The sequence below is a fragment of the Dermacentor variabilis genome, chromosome 11 (assembly GCF_050947875.1).
Source record: "Dermacentor variabilis isolate Ectoservices chromosome 11, ASM5094787v1, whole genome shotgun sequence".
Taxonomy (NCBI): Eukaryota; Metazoa; Arthropoda; class Arachnida; order Ixodida; family Ixodidae; genus Dermacentor; species Dermacentor variabilis.
In genome coordinates, this window is record NC_134578.1 from 116,381,727 (window position 1) to 116,403,258 (window position 21,532).

At 45.1% G+C, this 21,532-nt stretch overlaps 1 protein-coding gene across 1 annotated transcript; it reads right to left on the reverse strand.

Moving 5' to 3' along the window:
• Nucleotides 1-18,840: 18,840 nt before the first annotated feature.
• Nucleotides 18,841-20,599, reverse strand: LOC142563174 (uncharacterized). The gene has a single exon (XM_075673724.1). It carries the CDS (start codon nt 20,527-20,529, stop codon nt 18,919-18,921), a length of 1,611 nt encoding a protein of 536 aa, XP_075529839.1. The 5' UTR covers nt 20,530-20,599; the 3' UTR covers nt 18,841-18,918.
• Between the last annotated feature and the right edge of the window lie 933 nt (nt 20,600-21,532).

Sequence of the window (21,532 nt, forward strand, 5' to 3'; positions counted from 1 at the left end):
CAAGAATTGAGGACTCAAAGTCATATTATTAACTCAACAAAAACTTCTTAAACAATATCGTTTTGGGTGCTACAACCTACAGTACTTTGGCACTGCTGGCGGTGCCCAGTATAGAAGTAGCGAAAGAAATATGAAATAGTGGACCAGTGAGGTTGATCCCTCAACCCTCTCCATTGCGAGTGCAGACCAACAGGTTTCGCTGGCACGCGCTTCATCGCGGTCTTCTTTTTTTTTTTTTATAGTGACGCCAAGAATCGACGCGAAGCGTGCTCTATTCTGTTCCCAATCTTTTGGTGGTACCGCAGCTCGGATAATCACGTTTGTTCGTATAGCAGCAAATAAAACAAGGCTTTATTGCTCAGAATGAAGATAACTCTTAATTGTCATAGCATTCGCGCCCACGCAGCAGGGAGGCAAGTGGCGTTTTCCGTTTTTCTAATATGGTGGGGAGATGAGCATCACTGAGACACAATTTCATTTTCGTTGTCGTTCAGGGCTGCCCACAGCCAAAATGCTGCGGGCCATAGTGCCTACGACGATTTTTGTGAGGTTTTTTAGCGCACGAAAAGGGACGAAGGACAGTGGTAAGACGCGGACACAGCGCTAACTTCCAACAATTGTTTTATTCCATGAAGCGGTACACATATATATAGGGAACACACACAACCGTACGCATGCGCATATGTACTGATTTTTAGTGAGATGAGAGAGCAACGAGACACGTGTAGGATGATATGGAAGATGAAAAACGACCATGCATAGCCAAAAAAAAAGTTTTTTGTAATTGCAAGATTAAAATGTTATCTCCATCAGACCACCCTCTGAGTCACGCTTAAAAAATCGAATTCTTTTTCTTTTTTTTTTTGAAAGATCAATTGAAGGCGCGCTAACACAAGCGCTCCCGAAAATAGCGATCTTCGCCGCTTCAACTAGCTCACGTGTTGTTTGCGTCGGGCTTCTTCCTATCACCGTGCACTGTTTATAAATGGGGCTGCATCCATGTTTTCTGCAGTGACAAGCCAAATGCCCCACTCCTCCAGTTCGCACATTATTTGCGTGTTCACGCAACCAATCATTTACACGCCTTCCCGTTTGGCCGATGTATTTTTTGCCGCACGACAGGGGTAGTTCATACACGATATTGTTCTCACAAGGAACGTGACTTCCCTTGTGATTTGTCCGGCAACTGGGCTTCTCCGAACCACAGAAGCTAGCCTTGCACAAGTTGGACAGCTTGATTGGCGCTGAAAAGATGACGCTTACATTTGCGTTATTGCCAATGTTCAGTCTGTGCGAGATACCGTGTTTGTACGGTATGATTGCGCGTTTCTGCTTCACTCCCGCATTTTCCGGTGAAGTACACCGCTAATCCTGTCGCCTGCGTTTTGTGGTCTTAAGGAGACTTTCGGCCACAGCTGTGATGATATGCTGCGGAAAACCGACCTGTTTCAGGCAATTCACTTGCGCCAGGAAGCTAGATAGACACTTGTAAGGCCATGAGCGGGAAAGCGCATTCATTAAGGTTGGCTTTGCTATGCCCCTCTTAACTAACTTTGAGTGGCCCGATGAAAATGGCAGTAGCGACTTGTTCTCCCTTGGTTCATATGCGCAGCACACCTGGTGTCCTTCAAAAAATATTCTAATATCGAGGAATCACAAAGTACTATACTGTGGCGTTCCATGTGTAACAATGAGCGATTGTAAACACTTGTTGAAAAGATCTAGCACTTGCGTGACATCAAGACAAACCTCCCCGCTAGGATTTGGATCTTGAAGCACAAGGTAGTCGTCAACGTACCTATACACCTTTTTTACATTTGAATTTTCTAATTTGGCATCCAGTATCCGGTTTACACGAGCAAGATAAAGGTCACTTAAAATTGGCGCAATACAGGAACCAATGCATATTCCTTGTTTTTGAAGATAAACACTTCCATTCCACTTGGAGAACGTCGAGCGCAGATACATGGCGCAGATACAGATGCCGCCGGACGTGCAACGCTTCTGCGGGGACCTTGAACCCTCGAGAGGACATGGACGAAGAATTTGCAAGATTCTGAGGTCAGGATGCCTCAGGCAAGCTCGGCTTTACATGGACTTGCTACATGCAAGAGTGTTCCTTCAGGAAAATCAACCTGCAGCAAAAAGGAACAAGTGGCGAGAGTACTCAACAACAATTGACGACAGTGTGGAAGCCCTCTGGAGACCTCTGCTCAGGCAGCTACGGGCTAAACAGAATCAACAGAAAAAGAATCAAGGGAACCGGAACAACGCATTCCGCATCGAGGGAGACATACAGTTGCCTGGGTATGTGAAAGACACTCTGAAGCTGGGACCAAAATTTGCTGTTGAACCTAAACTGTCTGCTCCTGAACTCTTAACCTTGGTTAGAGATGTTTCAAAATGCGCTGAGGGAAACGAAGTAGGAATGTGTATCTCAGCAGGTGTGGATGTTGTGTCGCGAGCTAAGCCATCCAGGCAAGCCGTGCCCTTAAAACGTGTGAAACAGTTCCTTTGCGAAAATAGCCTGGCACTGCTTCCTGCAGATAAAGAAGGTGGTTTTGTGGTCATCCCGCATAATTCGTTGAAACAGAAGGCAGATGAGGCTTTGGATTCCGTGTTTCATAGCAGGAGTGATGTCTCACTTGCGAAAGTGAAATCAGAAGCTAAGAAGCTTTGTCAGAAATTAAACCTGAGTAAACTGGTCCGCGAAATCGAAAGTAAAAAATCTGGAAGCCTTGAAATGTTTTTTTTGATCAAAATCCATGAACCAGAATGGCCACTGCGTATTATAGTGTCAGAAGGTGGAACTTGGCAAAAGTGCGTGGGTCTTTTTCTTCAACGCAAGTTGAAATTGCTACCAGTGAATGATCCTTTTCTGACGAAGAACTCAGAAGAAGTAATAGGTTACCTGAAGACGCATGTAGGCAGTAATTTGAAAGCTTTCTCTATAGATGTAAAAGATCTATATTATTCACTGCCACATAATGAGTTATTAGTATGTGTTCAAGAGGCTATTGATGCTTACGATAAACTGAAGTTTGTAAACACCATCTGCATATCTAATCAGGGTTTTCTTGAACTCTTGTCCATGTAACTGCGCTCGACGTTCACCAAGTGGGATGGAAGTGTTTATCTTCAAAAACAAGGAATTTGCATTGGTTCCTGTATTGCGCCAGTTTTAAGTGACCTTTATCTTGCTCGTGTAAACAGGATACTGGATGCCAAATTAGAAAATTCAAATGTAAAAAAGGTGTATAGGTACGTTGACGACTACCTTGTGCTTCTGGATCCAAATCCTAGCGGGGAGCTTTGTCTTGATGTGACGCAAGTGCTAGATCTTTTCAACAAGTGTTTACCACCGCATACTGTTACACATGACACGCCACAGGATAGTACTTTGCGATTCCTCGATATTAGAATATTTCTTGAAGGACACCAGGTGTGCTGGGCATATGAACCAAGGGCGAAGAAGCCGCTACGGCCATTTTCATCGGGCCACTCAAAGTTAGTTAAGATGGGCATCGCAAAGTCAACCTTAATGAATGCGCTTCCCCGCTCATGGCCTCACAAGTGTCCATCTAGCTTCCTGGCGCAAGTGAATTGCCTGAAACAGGTCGGTTTTCCGCAGCATATCATCACAGCTGTGGCCGAAAGTCTCCTTAAGACCACAAAACGCGGACGACAGGATGAGCGGCGTACTTCACCGGAAAATGCGGGACTGAAGCAGAAACGCGCAATCATACCGTAGATCCACGATATCTCGCACAGACTGAAGAAGATTGGCAATAACGCAAATGTAAGCGATATCTTTTCAGCGCCAATCAAGCTGTCCAACTTGTGCAAGGCTAGCTACTGTGGTTCGGAGAAGCCCAGTTGCCGGACAAATCACAAGGAATGTCACGTTCCTTGTGAGAACAATATCGTGTATGAACTACTCCTGTCGTGCGGCAAAAAATACATCGGCCAAACGGCAAGGCGTGTAAATGATTGGTTGCGTGAACACGCAAATAATGTGCGAACTGGAGGAGTGGGGCATCTGGCTTTTCACTGCAGAAAACATGGACGCAGCCCCATTTATAAACAGTGCACGGTGATAGGAAGAAGCCCGACGCAAACAACACGTGAGCTAGTTGAAGCGGCGAAGATCGCTAATTTGGGGAGCGCTTGTGTTAGCGCGCCTTCAATCGATTGTTCAAAAAAAGAATTCGATTTTTTAAACGTGACTCACAGGGTGACCTGATGGAGATGACATTTTAATCTTGCAATTACAAAAAAAAATTGTTTGGCTATGCATGGTCGTTTTTAAGCTTCGATATCATCCTACACGTGTCTCGTTACTGTCTCATCTTACTAAAAATCAGTACATATGCGCATGCGTACGGTGGTGTCTGTTCCCTATATATATGTGTACCGCTTCGTGGAATAAAACAATTGTTGGAAGTTAGCGTTGTGTCCGCGTCTTGCCACTGTCCTTCGTCTCTTTTCGTGCGCTAAAGAACCTCAGTTATGAACCAACACGCCCTAACCTACGCTCTTTCGATTTTTGTGAAGTTGTTGTTGGGCAAGATATGAATGTCGGCCTTCAATTTTGCAAATGCAATGTTGCCGCTAAAATTGGTAAGTAAAACATTATATAAATGCTCTTTTTTACTTGTGACGTGAGCCGTATTTGCCACGATATCGCATTTGTATTGGTAGCCAGGCCTTACAGTCTGACAGAAGATGTGCACATGCCCTTATCACAAGTTAACACTGCAGCACCCTGTGTTATTTGGCGCAGAAAAAACAGGGTGTATTGGCCTCGAGCTCCACCACAGGAAAGCTGCCGCCACCGTCGGCGTGACGTGCTATTAGGGATCACGTGCACATAGCGACCTCGTCGGCTGCTTCGGGAGCGCCGAAGCGAGTTGGAAACGAGAGTTTAGGTTCCCTCGTACGCTGCGGTCCTCATTAAGTGGCGTGATTTTCCGGCTTCGAGTGTCTCCTTTACAACGATTGAAAGCACTAAAATAGGTAGTGGCTGCCTTTGAAGGCGCGCAACATGGTAGGCTACTGCTCAGTGCCGCAGTGCCGGACGTACGTAACGGAGCCCGGTGTCAGCCTTATTCATACGTAGCCGCAAGACAAGAAGCTGCGTGAAGCTTGGCTCGCGAAACATAAAACCGGCAAACAGTCATCGGCTACAACTCGGGTATGGAGCAAGCACCTGCGCGAGGAAGATTTCTGCTACGGCGCCGGCTCTGCGATGTTCAAAAAACGCGCACTGAGGCGCTCGCCCGAGTCCGCTGCCCGACTAATCTCATGGCGGTTTGTTCTATGAACTTTTCGATGCTATAGATACTGGCGAGTTCACTGGAGTGGAAAGGGAGCGGTAAGAAGCACATAAAAAAAAAAAGAACGGCATATGGTCATGTTTCTGTTATGAAATAATGCACTGGATTACAAAAAAAAAGCCGCGGGAAATCGCACGCTGAGAACACCGATAAACATATAGTGCGACGCAACTCGAGAAATAATATTGAAATGCCCAAGAATTTAGAAAAAGAAAAAGATTGAATCGTCGCGACGGCACATCACAGTGCCCGTAGGTGTCGAAGTCTCTACAAAGAAATTATTTTTGAACAGCTTTGATAGCGCCCACGCAACAATGGTTGCTTGTATACTGTCAAATGCTCATATTCTGCGAGCTAAAGCTCATGGCACGGTGCGAAAACGCGCGCGCGGAAAAAGCGAAACAGTGCGCGGACAAGCATGCACACGCGCAGTCAGTCGCTGCGAAGCAGTGCGATCGCTGCATTGATTCTATTACGCTCCATTTAGTTCTACAAACACTATAAGCACATATTTCAGATAGTTTGCTCTCAGCGTTTACCTACCTTTCACGCAAGAAGCCGGTTCGGGAGACTCCATCGCGGCGACCGCGCACAGTGGCGTTCACTGTACGTATTTGGTAAAGAGATAGCGCCTGTAAACGATTTTGTGCTTTTAGTTTGCCCAATATTGTTATTTACACAGTAAAAACCTTCTCTCGTTTCCAAAGTACTTAGAGAAATGTCCTGGAGAGCTCCCGCGACGTGTTTTCACTGAGCGCTGACAAAACAAACCTATGAGGAGCGCGCCGCGTGATCCCTCATACTACGCCAACGAGGCGCTTCCGATAGATGGCGACTCCGTAACTCCTCGCCGCCAATACCTGCTGCATTCGCGATCTCTGGGAAAGAAAGCGGAGGAGAGGGGGACCCGGAGGACGTGCGCGGTATCCAAGGCGGCTGTACTGGTGCTGAAACCCGGAAATTGTCGATATCCTCGCCTTCCTCGACTGTACCCAGGGGGCGGGGGGTGACAGAAAACCTATGGGCCCCGGGTGCCAGACGACCTAGCTACGCCACTGGATTTGAGCTAGTACCGGAGGTAGTGCAGTCTAATTCTTTGGGCCGATCTCGAACAACAAGCAACAGACCACATGGTACCGCAATTCTCACAAGTCAGTACACAGTGGTATACGATTCTCACAATGTCAGCCTCGCATGACTCGCCGTTTCGTTGAAATTACTAACAGTCGCTGGAAATTCCCGGCTGAAGTTAACCGAGCACACGCAATGCTGGGTGAAATGGCAAATTTTTCTTTGCAATGTTCGCATTGTCATTGCAGAGACTGCACTTTCACAACAAACTCTACAAGCGACAAAGGACATTTTCGTACAAAATCCTCGGATTGTCTATGGACTCCTTCAACTTTCCAACCGTGATCGACGACACGGCGCATTTTATAAGGTGCGTGGACACATCGCGGAACATCGCGCTGCACACGTCAGCACGTTTGTTTTCGGAGGAAGCTTTACAGGCTAACCCTCCCTGATTTTTCTGCTCGCGGCAAGCTCAGACGCAGGTAAAACGAACTGGCCCACTCGGGGCGTTTTTCTAAAGCGAAACTATCTTCGCGTACCCTTCCAGAATGGCCTGACCATTGCCGCTGGGTGCTGATGCTTTCTAGCCAAATAGCTGATAACATTTTGACGAGCAACAAATTGGCCTAGTTGGCGTGCTTTCCTCTTCCTTAAGCTATCTACTGGAAGAAATTGACAAGGATATTTCGTCCCTGTTAGTGCCTTCCAGTACATAGCGCAAGAAAAGCGAATGGCTGAATTTACCGTGTGCGCAACAGTGGGATGTTGCCTTGGTTCTCCTACAAAGCAGCCCAATCGTCTAACCATTAGGCCAGAAGAACACGTATACTGCGGTCACGCCAACGCCACTAGCCCGTCGAAATGGTCGCCCCATGTGGCGCACTGCGTCGTACCTGTGCCCAAAAGCTCATATGCGCGCCAGTTTTCTTTATGTCAAAGACATAGGAATGAAATGCACAAATTTATAGCATTTGATTGACCGCTTCACAAAACACTTCCTTCACTCAAATTCCAAGATGTGCTCGAATCTGCATCATATCTTTAGTCAATACACTGAATTCAAGATTGTGCCTACCAGATAGCACAATGCCAGTTCTCGAGCTGCACTCCTCGAGTGAGAATAGCCGAATACGCGAAGGTAACTTGCTCAACAAATTAAAATTCATAATCAAGTAATTATCAAAAACATCCTCTTTACGCGAAAGACATGTCTGCCTCATTAATCGCTGCGGTGAAAGTTAATAGAACAAGTCTTTGCTAAGTTGTGCCTGGAATCTGCTCTACAGGAGACGTGCCCACGTGCTATGCAGAAATGTTTGGATGATCAGGCTGGCCGTTTGTTATCTGCTGGCTTCCCTTGCACGGCATTAACTGCGGTTGCAGACGTGCCTCTGCAGACGGCACAAAATAAAGTGCCATGGTAGGCAGGCTACAGTGCTACGACGTAGCAGTAGGCTAGAAGTGGTGCCATACATTCACCGAATTTCTCACCGTCTGAAGACGATAGCAAGTAGACACAATGTGCGAGTAGCTTTTTCTTCTTCGCGCAAACCTACGGGCCACATGATTGCCTTTGAGAAGGAGAAAACTGGCGGCTGCCGCAAGACGCGCGCTCATGCGTCCATAAAATGCACGATGGGTGATCTACAAGATATTCCATTGTCTTGTAGGAAATTATATATCGGGCGAACCGGCCGCTCCATTACTGACCGCGTAAGAGAGCAGGCGGTTTCGGTTAGAAACAAGGGTGATGCGCATTCGCCTGCGCATCGTCAATTCAGCACGTGCGCTCTGATCCTTTGAGATATTAGCGTGCCAGGAAGAAGCGGGGATTCCAATGCACGAGAATTTATGGAAGCCTTCTGTATTGTTTCAAGAGGTAGCGCATGCGTGAGCGACACATCGATTTCTCTGCGTGACAGCGAGAAAGCGTTCTGGTTACTGACGTTACCCTCAAGGCCCAAGGGCGTCGGCAAGGGGTTCGTAAAACGCGAAGCATAGTAATCAAATACGACCAATAAAATAGTCAATAGAACATTTTGTAATTGCTAATTATACAATGTTACGTAATATCTTGCCAGATCGCTTGCAAGTACTACAAATAATGGGAATAGAATAGCACCTTGATAATTCCTGCCAATACAATGTTCGACAAATAAACGAAACAACATGTTAATTCATATTACGCGATGCCAGCTAATACCTTAGGAATTAGATTGTTACCGACAATGGCAATAAACAATTTCATCGGGAAGGCGGTTCCGTTGCTGTGACAACTTGGGAAACAAATATTGAAAGTGCTAGTGCTGCCTGTCTGAATTCCTATTTTATGATGATGATGGATGCGGCTCGACAGCTAAGCAGGCTGAATAATACTCGCTGTGAACGGAGGAATAGCAATACAATTTTTGTCGTAGTAAGCTGTTTTAATAAACAGTTTGTTTCTGCTGCTTTGTTGTGCGACAGTGTGCTAGCATGCGCTCATATTCACGAGAATGACGAAAGTAAAACCAGTAGAAAGTTTACGCTAGTCCATGTCCCTAGCACTGTCTTGCTTCACTGTGTTCAGAATTTTATTCTTCCTTTATTCTTCCACTTGTATCCAGCAAGTTCACAAGGCGTACAGGCGCGTACACACTAGAGGAAAAACGCGCGCGGCGTGGCGCAATAGCTATTGCGAGGCGGCTTTTTCGTGCCGCGAGAGCGATCCGTTCTGGACCGATTTGTCGCGTCATTCCCCGACGCCATGCGAGCCGCGAATGCCCGGAGACCAATGAGAGCGGCCACATCAGTGACGAGCGCAGGGGAAAGAGGTTTATACGGACCCGCCCGACCGCCTAATTGGTACTCGCGTTTCGCTTCAGCCGCGCCGCCTTTTTCGTACTATCGTCTGCACGCGTCAGCTCTCGAGCGCACTTGTTTTGATTGTCGTGGTGTACGATTGTTTTCTACAATGATGAATCGAAACCGAGACGTCCCGACGGAAAGATTTTTTTTTTCCGAGAGTGTGTGCATCATACCCGATTCTTTACGACAAGACGTGCCCTGAATACAAGGACCCGGACGCGTCACCCAGTACCGCATTCTCATTGTCTTTTGAACGCAGCGACGCCGCAACAGAAGCGAGCACGGCAATATGATTTTGATTAGCGGCAGCCACGTTGTCTTCTTCATAAGACGTAACTCACGTTAAGGGCGCAGGACGAGGAACGTAAACCCAGCGCCGATCTGTCGGCAGACGAAGAAAAAGCACGCGACATCTAGCACCTACACCCAGAGGAAAAAACAGGAAGCGAGATTTTCATGCTGTCACCTCACTGCCGCAACGGTCTGCCGCTAGTTGGTGTGGCCGCTCTGCCATAGCTGCGTTTTGCCGTCGGCGCTTTTGCGACAGTGTGTATGCGCCTTATCACCTCCTGGAAGGAATTCTCAGGATACACTCATTTTTTTTTTGCTTTAATGATTGAAACCAAGTGCTGTCAAAGAAGTCGAGCAACAGCGCATTCTTATTGCATGTATTCTGGGGCAATTATCACGGGTTGTATCCTGAACCTGTAGTTCATTGTACGCGGAACTTAGTTTAGTTCCATGCTTAGGGCCCAGTAGTGGCCTTTTGAGCTGTGACGAAGAAAAATGCATTCAGAACTTTGCTTTCATTTTGTCTTTGCAGCGCTGTATTCGTGCCCTCAATGTTCATCGCGATTGGTCATCTCTCGTTCTCTGATGCAAGCTTCTATGACTGCACCATACAGCCACCAAACAATGTTTTGTTTCTGCTTCCTAACGTGACCTACGTGCACGCACTGGTACGGACGCATTGCAGCAGCTGCAAAGCATGTTCTTGTTGCAGTTACACTCAACTGAAAGAGTTGATAAAGTCGCATTCCTGTCGCGAACACTTTTGGTCTCGCGAGTCACTCATCTCGGGGCCGTGCATATTTTGGAAGAGATGGAGTGGGAGACGCAGGAGCAGCACAGCAAACAGATTTTAATTTACCCGAACTCAAAAACTCAAAGCAAAACTCAGGTAACAAAAACAGCATGAAGAGACGCCAGCACCTAAGCCACCTACTTAACAGTGGCTAAACATGTCGTTATTGTCGGTCACATCAGTCCTTACCGTGTTCTACGTGAAAGTCCTGCAACGCTAGCCTACCCAGGCGGCACGTCAGGTTGGGCCAACGTTGGAAACATATTGGCACTTCCTGGCCCAATGACGGCCTAAGATTAACAGCGTGGTTCCAATATTGGCAGCGCCATTCTGAATCCTGGCCCAATGACGGGCCAAGGTTAACAGCGTGGCGCCAATATTGGCTGTGCCAGTCTGATAGAGATCCAATGTTGGCCCACATTACGCAGCCAGTAAACAATATTGGCTGTGCCATTCTGATAGAGATCCAACGTTGGCCCACTTTACAGTCAGTAAACAATATTGGCACTGCCGTTCGACAAGGTGGGAATTATTGGACCAACTTTCGTACGGATTTGCCAATATGGGTTACTAGTTGGCTTTCATTGGAGGACATTGGCCCGTAATAAGCCAATTTTTGCCTTGTCGGTTTTTAGTGCTCTACGACTTGCTGAAATTGAACAACATGTTTTGAAAACTAACGCACTTCATGATCACAGGCACACTGCGCAGGAACCATAAATATGTTTGCAAGCTGCGACCCCTTCAACAGAGCTGGCACCACGCTTGTTAATTCGCCTGACACGGGATATAAGCAATACCATTTTTGTTGAGGTTTAATAACAGCTCACTTATATGCTTATCTGCCACGGGAGGCGGGCTCACTTCCGCGACAGACGGGGTTGTTCACAGCAGGGTAGGGGTTCTAACGCCTTCCGCTTAAGTGTGCTCCACACGCACGTGATAACCGATGGTGTATTAATTACTGAATTGTGAAAACCAATTACGGCGAACACATACGTTTGCATTTCGGGCTCTGGCAGCATATCAGAGATTTGCGTAGTATGGTGTTCGCAAGTGGTCAACTGATCCATTTATGGGCGGTTGCCCAGTGCTTGAAGCTTCCATATTAGCACTCGCTAATTTATTTCGTGTCACCTTGGGCAGAAGTAAGCAAAGTACTGCAATCTTGTAATGTTTGCTATCAGGTTATGCTAGCATACGTGCTTCGAAGTCGAAGTCTGCGCCGTAGCCGAAGACCTGGGGCGCAATCTACAGCTTGCCTTCTTTCTCGGCGCCGTCGGCGCAAAAACGCCTTCTACTCGGTCATCGGTCTCGACGGGCATGGCGATAGTTTGTCCTTCAAATCTGATCAAACCTTACACAGACATTTACACGTTAATAATTCTGTAAAACCAGATAAAAAAAGAATGAAATTAAAAACCTTATTTAAAGCACCTGTCGGTGTTAACGCGATCGTGGTTGTGTGCATACGTTGCGGGCACCTTTGCTCATATCTCAGCTTGAGTGTGTTCGAATCCGCTCTTGTTGTTTTTTTTTCTATTTTTTTTAACAGTTTAGTATTGCGTGCTTGACGTTTGCAATTTCATGCGCTTCCCTACCGATAAATCTGCGGTTACTGGGCGAAATCCGCTTCCGTGTCGGCGTGTCTCGGGGACTTCCGCGGCACCCCCATCTTTTATAGCTTCCCCCTCTGCTCCCTGTGAAGTTGCCTTGGATCCGCCCTTAATTTGAAGCAATGTACTCACTCCATTCTAACGTTTTTTTTAGTTTATCTTGCCATACAGTACTTTAGTTTATCTTGTACAGGAATTTAGCACTAGCACTAACGTTATGTGCAACTCATGGAGCATTAAGAAAGTGAGGTTTTTGATGTTGTGCATGATCCACACAAGTGCAATAGCATTATTTCATTAAAGGCGGCTGTGTACCATATATGTTCCCAATTTGCGTTACATTAATTGTGTTCATTTTTTTTCTCCATGCATTCACCAAAAATTAACTGCAGTCAAAGCTACAGACAGCATTCGTTATTTGTGGTTGAGGCTAGTATGCCTGACTTAAAACATGTTAGAAGCTGCTATAGTCAGAGTATAATACGAAGCATTGTGTGTCATCACAAACTCTTGAGTTCATCATTAAAAGTTCCACAGTCGTCCATTACATTGTGCACAATAACAGCTCCTACAAGTGACCAACAAATACTGTGCATAGAAAAACTTGTTTCATGGGGTTTGATGTCCCTAAGCGACAAGTATACAGCTGTCGGAGATGATGTAATGAACTCGGGTTCATTTTGGCCACCTGGGAGTCCACAACATGCAGCCAAAGCACATTATACACAAGCATTATTTTGCATTTTGCCCACATTCATAGTACTGCGACCACAACTGGTAGGATCGAGTTGAACCCTCAGCCTCACCTGCGAATACCACATCTGGTGAATAGAGAATAGAAGTGCTTTCAGGGTTGTCCACACTGGAAGGCAATGTATACAGTTCCATGGCAACTCTTAGAAGGCCTTTTTGTTAAATGTTGCACTATCTGACACATACATAGCCAAATATCTAAACCCTTAAAGCACTTGTCTCATGTCTACCCTTACTTGCGTGCTGTGTTTTTTTATCTCTCTGAAATCATGCCATATAGGCACCTAGGCACTCTAATAGTCCATTTATATGAATTTAAGTTTATTGGAAAGGTTTGTTGTTTCTGCTTTTTGTGTTCGTCTTTAGCGTTGCAAATGGATTAAAGTCTGCATAACTAATTACAGCAGGAAAGTTGGCGTGGCAACATGATGAAATAGCACTAACTTTTCTAATAAACTTTAGTTGATAGTCACGTGCACTATCTGTTTCTCCTTTTGTGTTCTTTTTCAGTGCTACTTCATTGCATTCTCACACCAATTCCTCAGCTGTCCTTACTATATATATATATACATTCTAAGCTGTTTACAGCATACAACTTATCATGTGTGAGAATACTGCTACGATGCACTTGCTTGAAAGAAGTGCACTAGGTGCTTGCAAGTAACATACACTTTGTGGTAGCAAGCAGAAACATTTAAATGTATAGTTTTGAACTGATTGCAGTATTTTGGAACCAGGTCGAGAGTAGCAATGCACAAGCCTGGTTAGTTGACAACACTTCATGGCAATGCACGCTGCTAGTGGCACTTATTAATGCAGACATATAAGTAGAAGATACAGGGACAGATGAAATGAGTTCCAAACTCGCCATCTGTTCATTTTTGTATACCATTTCCTTTTCTGTCAAAACAATGAAGATGTCATTTTTATTCATACACATGTGCAGTCTCTCTCTTTGGCACATGCAATACTTATTTCTTCAGTAGAGCGGCCAATAGCACGCTTTTACATTTATCATTTCAATGCATTCTTGTTGCGTCACTGAGCTTTGATGTGTAGGTACACATCCCACAATGTATGGTCAGCTTTCGTTGGGTGTGTTGTCAGTTTGTTTGCATGTACAATGTTCTTCCCTGAGCCTTTCAGTGATGTACATTTAAGTTTAGCCTGCCTATGTATAGCCTCATAAAAGTGTAATGCCGGAGTGAATGTTCTTGCTTTTAAAAAACTTGTTTACATGCTCCAGTTTGCAGGTGTTCTCTAGAAACTGCGTGCTGCTGGCACTGTCGCAAGGAGATTTCGTTTTTGGAACATCTTTGAGAACTACACCAACATGCTGTTTTAAATTATTTCATATGGGTGGCATGTGACGTTTATATTGTTTAAAAAATGAGCATTTCCAGCTGTCCTTAGGCCCTTCTTTCCGTGTTTGAGTTATTGATGCAATGAGGCTTTCTCCAGGTAACACACTGATGATGAGAAACTTCCTTTTAGCAAATGCATGTTCCAGAAGGTGATTGTCCAGGAAAGCTCGAACTGGCAGGGAGCATATGTATGGGGCAGAAATGAACATGGAGAGTTACTACAGCCCCATAGGCACATGCCATATTACAGGATGAAGTGGTTGCCCAGTGCAAGTTCCAAGTCATAATCCTGTCACGCAATCAAATATCAGCTTACAAATTTTACGCTGCTATAAACAAGTAATGCTTCATTAAAAAAAGGGGCAGTGGTGCGAGAAACAGCTCCAGCCATTTGAAGAGCTGGAGGTGAAATTTCTTGTATGGCCTCGGCTATATAAGAGAAACATGAAGTTGCATTGATGTAACATTGCAGGAGCATAAAAGCCAACAAACAACCACATTGTGGTCGGTTATCAACAGTGCAGCCACATACTTGTTTAAAGAATCATCTATCACAGCACTACGCAGCTTGACCATGTAGAATATAACACAAATGTACAACACCCGAATCGATGGAAGACACAGCAGTTATCCTTCCGTTTCCCTGAATTATAAAGATGTTCTTTAGTGCATAGATAGCTGCACTTTTTATTTTCAAGTTAGTAGTCTGCTATGTTTTCATTTTTGTTGTATATCTCACTGCACAAAGCATCTACAAAACCTCAGTTGCAAATCAGCACTTCCTCTTGCTTCTATATCAGTCTTCTTTGTTTGCATGCTGTTTCCTGAATACTAAGCAAATACTTGCATGTCTCTAATCTGTCCCTCTATATAGGGCAAATAAAATGGTGCTAAGCTTCAAGAAGTCACATGTGCACAAAATTTGTATGTTGTTTATTGTTTCTACGTGCTCCTACAAGGAAGCCTGTCTTTATGCACTGCTGCTAATATAGTATACCATAGGTTATATAACGTGACCTGAGAAGCAGAGTATGTTTACATAGTGCAAGCCTGAGTGGCTAGTGCTTTCACTCAAACCAAATCGTCATTATATCCCATGGCATTCCTCAAACAAAAAATTATCATGGTTCTTGTGTCTGTTTTCATAACCACGTGGTCACCTCAAGTTAGGCACAACTGTAACAGCAATGTTACATTTTACGTTAAAGATGTGCTAGACAGGGTTACCAATTTATGCTGTATTAGTAAATTATGCACTGCAATAGCAACACGGCCACTGTTAGGAGGCAGCTTAGAAGTCAGACACAAGTGAACGATGAGTGGTGGTGCTGCAGCAAAGTTCCGGCACCAGCTCAATGCGACGTTTTGAATTTTCACAAGATCTAAATGGGTATGCTGGTTTACCTGGTAAAAATTACTTCATTCTAAAGGAGCCAAAGAATAACCTTAGAAACCCTTTCGTACTTCCCCTCTCTTAGCAGATCCCGAATATGAGAGAACACTGACATCTTTCATACATATCGATATGCCAGTACGGCATTAAAAGAAAGAAGAAAAAACATTTGGCCCTTATATTCTGAAGTAAAAGTCAATCTGTTCCTGCCAAGTGAATGAAAGAAGTATGAAAGAATACTTTACGAGTGTAAGATGATTTATTTTTGCTTTTTAGTGTACCTTTGATGTGGTGGGAGGCAGTGGTTAAACTTATAAGCTTTATTCGTAATTGGCGTCATGTCGAAAACAACACGTGCATGACAAATATAAGAACACGTCACAAGGAATCACAGATACAGTAATGGTGCAGTGTCTCAGCTTCCACGGCAGAGCTGAAGATAACGTAAAATTGAGTGTGGAATAAAGTCTTGCTTCCATTATGCTAGCAGCACACCAAAAGGCTGCTCCAGTGATGATGTGCATGCTGCATGCATAGATGCAGATGTATATACTGTGTTGGTGCCATCTTTTTGCATGTGTGGAAGCAGCTAGAACTGCTGCAGTTAAGGTGTGAGGATTAGATAGATAAGGTGCTGAAAATCAATAACCTGCTCGATTGCTTGGGCCAAGCCTGATGGGGACTGCACATGTTGCAATCTAGGCATGCTTTAGTAAACTCAGTTGCTGTGCCTTGTTGTAGTTCATTTTTATAGTGTTGGCATGTTGTTATTAACGCTTGGAAAGAGTGCTGCATTCACTCAAATGAATTAAGCGGTCAGTAAGAAATTTGTTGCGTGGAAGCTGATGAGCATCAGTAGTGCAACTGCTGTGGTGTCACAGTGAATGTAAAAGAAGTGAGATAGGCAGCAATATATACGTAACAAGGTGATCATGACAGAGCGGAGACTAAACAGCAAATTATCTCATGTTTGTGCATTTTCGCATAAGTAGAGAAGGGGCATAATGTGAAACTGCTGTTTTCTGCACACAGCATGCTTGATGGCTTCTGTAGCCATTTGGTAACCAATTCAAGGGTGTCTGCATGTCAAAATATGCCACACAATTCACATGCCACAAAAATAATTTGCAGGACCCTTTGACATGTGGCATGGTTCACATCCTCCAGATTGGTAAGCACATCAATGATAGAATACGTGAACATTACTCTATGCTGCCCATGGGCACACAGGTGACCACTTACCTGTATTCTTTATTTGTTGTGAATATGGCTCTACCTCCAGTTTTAATTGTGTGTATCAAATAGGAAAAGCATGCACAACTCTTGAAATTGAGCTTTTGGAAACATACTTAAGAAACACCGCTCTAGATGTGCAAGCATTCCATCAGTTATACTCACTGAGAAAGAATGCAGACATTTAGAATAATGTTTGAATCTTGTGTAGATGAGTGCAGACACACCCTATTTACAACTTACTAATTACTATTGGTTATCTGAGCTACCCACAATGAAACCTTAGGTTCGGTGTGTCAAAGACACTAGAGTGAATTTCACATAAACTTTCCCACACTTAAATTGGCATTTTGAGGTATCAAACTCGGCATATCAAAAATTATATGCTGGGCATTGTGAAGATAAACTAACATTTGTAAGTCCAGCTTCTGTTCTGTCACTTTGTTTGCACCTTCCTGAATTTTATGGTGGTTTGTTTTCTAAAAGAAGGCGGCTGTATTTAAAACATGCTGGTTGCAGAAGTTCATCCCAGATTTTTGAGAGTATCAGATTGCAAGAACAGGGTGCCTAGCACTGGAAAGCTTAACCTGACTGTAACAGCATTTAAGAGGCGCTCAACACTTGCGCAGATGAAGTCTCAAATGGCATTGCATTGTCATTTTGCTCTGTTACTGCCATGATCACACAAATCTGGAAACCTTTGGTTTCGTGTTCACTTCACGATGCCTAGTTATGTTTTTTTTTATTTTCTTTCATTCCATAGCAGTATTTTCTGTGATTACTAAAGAAATGGTTTGTTGATTCTCTCGCTCTTTCCTTCTGTTTATTCTAGAAAAGAAAGACTGTTCTGTATATATATTTTTTCCAGAAGCACTTCCCAAGATTCCAAATGATATTCTATTCGCACACAGACATACATAACTACATGCTAATTTTCTAGAGGGTCAGGGAGAGCAGAGTAGGAGCTGCCACATCCCCACCAGTCATATAGTTTGGGTGGCCCTGAAAAGGGCCGTTTAGTGTTCCATGCTGCAGCTTGTCACAGGTGAAGTGCACTTAACACGTAGAAACTGGAGGTATCTAAGCACAAGTACAGTTTCAGCAAGTTAGGTGCAGGCTCAGCTGGATTCTGTGTTGCAGAACTGGATGGCTCAGATGCTCTGCTGTGTCAATCAAAATCCAAGTCGTGGAGGTGGTGATGTGCCCAAGTGAGAGCAGTGACTTCTCAAGAGACATGGCAGTATGAGCCTGATGTGGTGAAAACACATCAGCAGCAAAAATGAAAGCTGGGGCTGAACCTTGAAGGCTTGAAATGCAATTTGTCCGGGTTGTACAGTTATCAGCATGCTTAAGTGCTTGAACGGCATGCCTAAGCCTGCTTGGGCGACATTTATCGATGACACCTGGCTCTAGATACCTTACATCTGAGAACGCGCTGCTGCACTGATATGATGGACTTTCTGATCGTATGCTGCTTCCCGGCTTCTGAGGCAAAAGTGGTGCTATGCAAGTGCAGTCCTCAAATGGGGAGCTTGCAGCTCTGTCATTGGACCGGGTCTTGCACTGCTGCACTGATCACTGCTGGCTTTATCTTTTTCACTTTACTGGCCACTGTGGCTTTGGTAACTGTAGTGTCTGAAGGTGCCATGGAATAAAAGTCAAGATAACACATCCTGGCGTGTGCTGATGAAAGTTTTGCCATGTGTTATCTCTACTTTTGCTCAGTGGCAATGCAGTGCCTTCAAAAAATTGCAGCTGCGGAACACACGAAGGCCTGTGAGGAGAAAGATTAGGGAAGTAACATAAATGCAGCAATCCATACACAGCTGTATGCTACCTCGAATCCAGTGTTACCACCAAATGCCACCTGGGCAGGTCAAAGGGTGCCATTCAAGCACTCTGGACAATAGTGCTAATGACTGTATTAATGGCATGATGCTTGATGCAGAAAGCTTGAACATGGCTTGAATAGGTGATTCGCGACAATGACAATAGAACAAACAAGGACATGTTCCAGCACATAAGAAAAATGAAAAGAGGTGCAGAGACAAAAGGATAACTTTTCTTTGAAAATGTCTTTGTCTTTGAATTCCAACTAGCCCAACTGTCGGCCTCATATAGAACAGACCTTGTGGCCATTGGAGGCATAGCAATATGGCAGTCAGATGACTGACTATGGCAGTTTGGGTTAATATAAGTCCACCGACCACTGACAGCTTCAGTGAAAGTGCAAAAGAGGAACAACAACATGTCCTTGCTTGTAGTTAAGCCTCAGGCACTGAGCAGTATTCCGGAGGTCATCAAGAGGCCAGACCTTAGTTCTATTACTTAAGGTGTTGCAGCGCCAAATATTCAACTGAGATGACTTGAGTGGAAGTTTGAAAAAGTCCCTGGCATTTGGTAAAATCCCTCCCTTGAAGTAGTCTCCCATTATTTCCAGAACAACCACAGGAGCACTGTCAATCAGGAAGCAGTCTCCAGGCTTCACATGTTGCAGTTTCTGCTCGACTTGGTTCTTGGTCGAGTGCCTCAGTTCAGAGATTCTCCTACTTAGCTGTGAACGTGGCCTGTTGGAGGATCGCAGCAACTTCTTCATTCGTGCAAGGTAGCTTTCAAAAGGGAATGCACTAAACTGATCCAATGGGCCATGGTCCCGGCACTGGTCAGCAAGATGAATTAGTGAGTGCACATTGTACACAAGCTGGTTTCTTCCGTATAGCTCACTAAACTCTTGAACAAAGTACCTCAGCACATCTTTGGCAAAATCATTGTATTCACGGTAGTACTGAGGTGATGCTAAAATTCTGATAGCTACATGAAACATTAGAAAATGTTTGTAGTGTGATGGAGGCAGGAAAGGCTTTAGGACAACAGGCCCCACATAAAGGAGGAATGTTCGAAACTCTGTTGCCTTCCAACGATCAAGTTCTTCTGTACCCCTTAGCTTTCGCTGGAAATATGTTGGAAATGCTTTGGATGCCTCTCGCAGGCTTTCATTTAGTTGGCAACGATGCAGTCTGCTCAATCTATTACTGTGGCCTTGGCATACCCAATTCTTTAAGAGTCGTCGCATGACTCCCAGGCAAACGAGGTGCATGTATTCAGATGGGAAAAATGCAATCATGTCAACGTCAAGCGATAGGAATGGTGAAAAACCAGAATGGTGGCGCTTGTTCTCTTGAGATCGAAATGATGCATTCGTTCGTGTTGGTGCGTGCAGTTTGGGAAATGTGACCCTGTTTTCAATGTGCCGCCCTTTTTGGTTGCATCGCTCACACGCATAATAGCCAGTGTGGCCAACAATACATTTCACGTAGCTCCTTGCTGGAGCATCGCACACCATGGCTTCAATGCTCACCTGTACTCGAACATCTCCTATGCTTAACCCTTCAGACGCAAGCTCCGAGACCTCTCGCACAAATGGCTCTAGATAATCCTGCAGAGATGGTGGCTTCCCTGCACCAGAATACACACTTACAACAAATGGTGGTGATGTCTCCACGTTCGTAATGCGGCACAAAATGGGCCAAAAGGCAAGCTGGCTACTTCTGTAAAGAGGGACTCCATCGATGTTGCCCTGTAGCTTCAGTTCACTTGGAACTACTTGCCCCGGCGGCAACACTTGACGAATTCCGGCTGCAAGGCCAAAGTGCACAAAAGACCCATTTTGCTCCACCTGAGCTTTGCGCTCAGTTCTCAAAACTGTCCTAGCATCCTTTGGAAGGTCAGAGAAGCCTCTTCGACGGCAGAAATCGAGGACATCGTTAATGCATGCATGAGTCATATTATGTTTGGAAGCAATGACAGCAAACTCTTCACTTGCTGTCATTTGTTCAGGAGATACACGAGACAGCGCTGCGCTACAAGTGAGCGCTGTTCCCTCATCTGGCCCCGTGCAGCTGTCTGAAGCAACAAAGTCATCAGACTCATCCCAAGATTTGCTTGAGATTTGATTGTCACTTGAGCTACTATCAGAGTCGCTATCCTCACGTGAAGACATATCCACAATTTCTGATTGGAATTCTTCAACAAAATGTGCACCTTGTCCGCAGACGCTGTTGACTAAGGCTTCGCTTCCCGACTGCTCTTTCAACAGTTTGAGTGGAGGCTCACCCCCGTCGTCCGTCGAAATTGAATTTCCCGATTGCCTGCTGCTTCCCAGCTTCGGAGGCGAAAGCGGCGCTACGCGAGCACTGTCCGTAAAGGTGGTGCTTGCAGCTCTGTCGTTGGACAGGGAAACCGATGAAGGCCCAGCAACAAGCCGCGCGAGTCCTAGCTCATTCAGTATATTGTCGTATTCCTTTCTTACGACTCTACATTTTCTCCACTTGGAAGACATGGTGTGCGAAAGAGACGAGTCAGAAGTCCAAGCCGCAACGCTGCAACCCGTGCCAAAAAACGCAAAACTACAGCGAGGCGAAGGCGTGCACAGCAGCAGCGCAGTGGAGCAGTCAGTCAGTCACAGCAAGGAACAGCCGAGCAGCTAGCACATGAGCCAAATAGAATCGAACGGACCTTCGTCTGTTCGTGTTAAAGGTTCGTTTGATTCGCCCGCACCACTAAAAACCAGTTCACATCGATTCGCGAGAAGTTCGGAGCTCCATTTCTGCGGTGCAGGCACAGCGCGACACTCGCAACGAATGACAAGGTGCAGACGCGGTGCAGGCGTTCTGTCCGACTAATGTGTAGAGAGTGCGTAAGTTTGAAAGATCCTGAACTTCTGGTATGATCAGCTTCTGAGGCGCTCATACACCCGCGCTTGTGTAGACACAGCAGATGCACGTATGCGGGCTTTTAACGGCGCTTGCGCATATGGGCTATGTCGTCTGCTG

What these genes read in the sequence shown, in the direction of transcription:
- LOC142563174 (XM_075673724.1), bottom strand. Translation starts at nt 20,529, where the DNA reads ATGACAGCAAGTGAAGAGTTTGCTGTCATTGCTTCCAAACATAATATG.